The following is a 3,759-nucleotide window of genomic DNA, read 5'->3' on the forward strand; positions in this document are numbered from 1 at the left end:
TGACTAGGCTCTAGCCATTGTTTATCAAATACAAGTCTCCACAAGGTCGTGAGACCATGCATGGTGGGGACATGCCTTGTTAATGGGAGTATAATTCCATTCCAAAATAAAATTCTATCTCATAGTTAGTCTCCAACACAACTTGTGATGGTTCACTTGTTAACAATATAGAACATTAGATGCTCATTTTTCTAGAAAATAACAGGGAACTGATTTCTTGATGTATAATTCAGAAATATGTGAATCTTAAACAAATTTGATGTCGATTTGTTTAATAGAATGCCACCAACCCACTTGTTTTCAGATTCTTTAGCTACTAATTTTTCAACAATGCTATATGTACAGACAGCTTTGTCAAATGGATTTATAGAAAGTCATATAGCAATATTTCATTGGAATTTGGATAAAAAAAAAAAGTTAAAACAACTAATAAGGTGCTACCATCTCAGCACTTGTAAAATGCCCTGTACAATTCATCTGTACAAATAGCTTTATTCCTAATTTTTTTCATTCAAGAGACATTTTAACCACTTCGAATACACTTGATGTTAATATTGCCAAATTAACTTATCTAGTAGGGTTTGGATGCTCAAGGGAATGGACAAGATTAGCTCCTAATCAGCTGGCAAGAATAATCCTATATTCTCTGCGACACAAAAAAGGAGAGTTCTCTACTCTAAAAGACCCTATATAACTAATAACTTGTTGAACCTTCGGTGAGAACCATAAAGATAAATTGTCTCGTGTATGACATAGGATGACTACCAAAAAAAGCTCAAATGACCTTTAAACCAAAAGCTACTTGTTCTCAAAATTGATAGCAGTCGGTAGATAGAAAATGCCTGACGGCGCACAAGGCAACTTTTCTATATAAAACTCGGCATAATGGTCCCAAAATTTCGGAAGATGGGATGCTTCCTCGAACGGGTTTGGAGTGACTAGGCTCTAGCCATTGTTTATCAAAAACTAGTCTCCACAAGGTTGTAAGACCATCCATGGCGGTGACATGCCTTGTTATCGGAGTATAATTCCATTCCAAAATAAAATTCTATCTTGTAATTAGTCTCCAACACAGCTCGTCATGGTTCACTTGTTAACAATATAGAACATCAATTGATGCTCATTTTTCTAGAAAATAACAGGGAATTGATTTCTTGATGTATAATTCAGAAATATGAGAATCTTAAGCAAATTTGATGTCGATTTGTGACGATGCATTTAGGTTCTTCGATCTTGTCTCCTGATAATTAGAGAAGGAATAAGCCTAAACTTAATCCAAATTTATCGCTCCACATCATAAGAGTTAAGACACTATATAAGGTGAAAGTAGAAATGATCTAATAATCACTGCTGCTTATCTTATCCTAAGCATCGATGATGTATTATAAATTGATTGGTGGATAAAAAATTTAGTGAGTTTCAACATTTGAATTAAAAATTTCATCCACCAATATATATATATATATATATATATATATATATAAGAAAACAGCAAAAATCTATAAGTGGCAAGATGCATGAAATGGATTTACCTTTTCCACAATAACTAGCCTCAAAGGAGTTTATTCAAGGTAGCTATGTATGGTACCCTACAGATATTTTGGACCTTTTCTTGATTTTTAAATGTATATGAACTTCCTTGGATATTGTAGTAGTAACTCCAGGGTTGAAGATAAACTCCACCAAAGATAAATCTCATTTCTCTCATAAAAACTTGCAAATATAGCCAGACACGCTACATTACGTTTCACAGAAAATTATATACGAATTAAAATCTTATAAAATCTTATTGCCTACTATTTTTACACTTCTTACCTCATTTAAATAATTTTCGATGATAACCAAGAAAAAAAAATTTAATTTAATTTAATTTTTTTTTTATGGGTGGGGAAGAAGATTATTCTTTCATTTCAATCTTTCTTGAAATTTGCTATTTGTACACTAATTTTTGACACTTTGATTGACATTTGCATTATTGTTAAGTGTTAATTGGATAAAAAAAATTGTTTGAAATTTAAACTGTCCAATAGGATAATGACACGTGACAAAATGTAAACTAAAGTGTACATCATAGTGTACATCATAGTGTACATGTAGCAAGGTTGATTTTTTTTGTAGTAAAAATAAATAGCCACAACTCCATGACAAATACATTTTAATGTAGGACCATTTTGTAACCTCAAACAATTTTGAAATGATATTCAATAAATGCTTAAATATATATAAATTAAATGAAGTCAAGCTATAGCTTTCTCAGATAGAATGTTATAAAAATTGTTGATAAATCGAAGGTCAAAAAATTTTAGGCATATATAATCTTTAATTCAAAACATGCTTAGATGAATTACCTCTGACTTTATTTAAAAGTAAGTCCTATTGTTTCTGTTAAAATAAGTGATTTATTGACTACTTTTTATCCAAACAAGAAAAAAAAAACAATTATAGACCTTACTTAATTACTTATAAGTACTTATAATTAGCCTTTTTAAGCTTAGAGAAACTTATTATATCATGGGCTAAACTGGTCCTATCTTCATTCCTTTCAATAAATTCATCATTTTGGCCAGAAGTCCTACCTAAAATAAGTTTCAAGTTTCAGTGAAGACGTAACTTGTATAAATAAAATTGGGGAAAAAAAGCTGGTAATTAACTTTATACGATAAGAAACCTATAATTTGCCCTACCATAAATCCAACAGAGAGAGAAAGAAATGAAATATCATATTGTTCATGCATACAGGTTTATTCATTTGACATTGACAGACAGCAAATCCTAATAAAAGGGCAAAAATATCTACATTGAATATATATCACACACACCAACACACATAATCCACCAGATAAGACAGTAACATATAACAAAGTGTACTGGAATTTCTCATCGTATATCTTCATCTCTACTATGCAAACCAAGGATTACAAGTCTCTATGTACTGATGAACAGCATACGAATGGTACCCAATATGGCTTTCCTTTCTTCTTCTCTTTTTTAATCTCAGTCGGATACGAATTCCACTCCTTTTCTTTATCTGGTGCTCCAGAACCTAATGTTGAATTCACAGTGGTTCCTCTTCGACCATTATCTTTCGGGGCGGTCTCATCTTTATGATTTGCAGCAGGCACTTGTTTTGCGTTAGGAGACTTGGCTTCACTCAGAAGATTTTTCAGTGGGCTGTGTTGTTTACCAGAACTCCAGTTAGTCACTTTAGCAATAATCTCCTCATTTTTCTTTCGACCATCTGATTCATTAGCTATGTTTGTTATGGAAGGGAACCAGCCTTGCGGTAGAGCTTCAGACTTCGGCTTTTGAGCTATCTCAATTTCTGAAGCAGAACCTCTCTGATCAACTTTATCTGCAGACTGGACCAATGTCCCGAAAGATGGAGGCTCAAAATCATCCGACTTGTGAGGACGGCCTTCTGAGGCTATAGTTTTATGCTTCTGATTTGTTTCAGCAATGGCTGCTATGTCGGATTGCGAGGAAAGGACTGTTCAATCCATCATGTGAAGCAGGTAATAAAATTAGAACCACAGAATACATCCATTACACAGTAGTAGTGCAGGGTATGACATGCAAAATAAAGTCATCGTCTAATTTATCACACACGTATATAGACCATATTAGAAGTCCTATAAGTCTATACAAGCAACACATGATAAGAAAGACTCTGCAAAGAAGATTTAAAAACACATCCAACTTTTCAACAATATATGTTAGGAAAATTCCCCACGTACAGGGGATTTGTTCACATGGTCAACA

General features: G+C 33.0%; 1 protein-coding gene and 1 long non-coding RNA gene across 3 annotated transcripts in view; one reads left to right on the top strand and one right to left on the bottom strand.

The window, feature by feature from the left end:
• Positions 1–2,697: 2,697 nt before the first annotated feature.
• LOC111393607 overlaps positions 2,698–3,759 on the bottom strand; it is a 7,524-nt gene continuing 6,462 nt past the window's right edge. For both annotated transcript variants that reach the window (XM_023019220.1, XM_023019221.1), the window contains exon 5: positions 2,698–3,487. In XM_023019220.1, coding sequence (XP_022874988.1) covers positions 2,916–3,487 — 572 coding nt within the window. In that variant the 3' untranslated portion in view covers positions 2,698–2,915. The remainder of the gene's footprint in view (positions 3,488–3,759) is intronic.
• LOC111393608 overlaps positions 3,390–3,759 on the top strand; it is a 2,940-nt gene continuing 2,570 nt past the window's right edge. Inside the window, exon 1 of the long non-coding RNA XR_002702453.1 lies at positions 3,390–3,512. This is a non-coding gene — a long non-coding RNA (uncharacterized LOC111393608). The remainder of the gene's footprint in view (positions 3,513–3,759) is intronic.

This window comes from Olea europaea, chromosome 4, assembly GCF_002742605.1.
Source record: "Olea europaea var. sylvestris chromosome 4, O_europaea_v1, whole genome shotgun sequence".
Lineage (NCBI taxonomy): Eukaryota > Viridiplantae > Streptophyta > Magnoliopsida > Lamiales > Oleaceae > Olea > Olea europaea.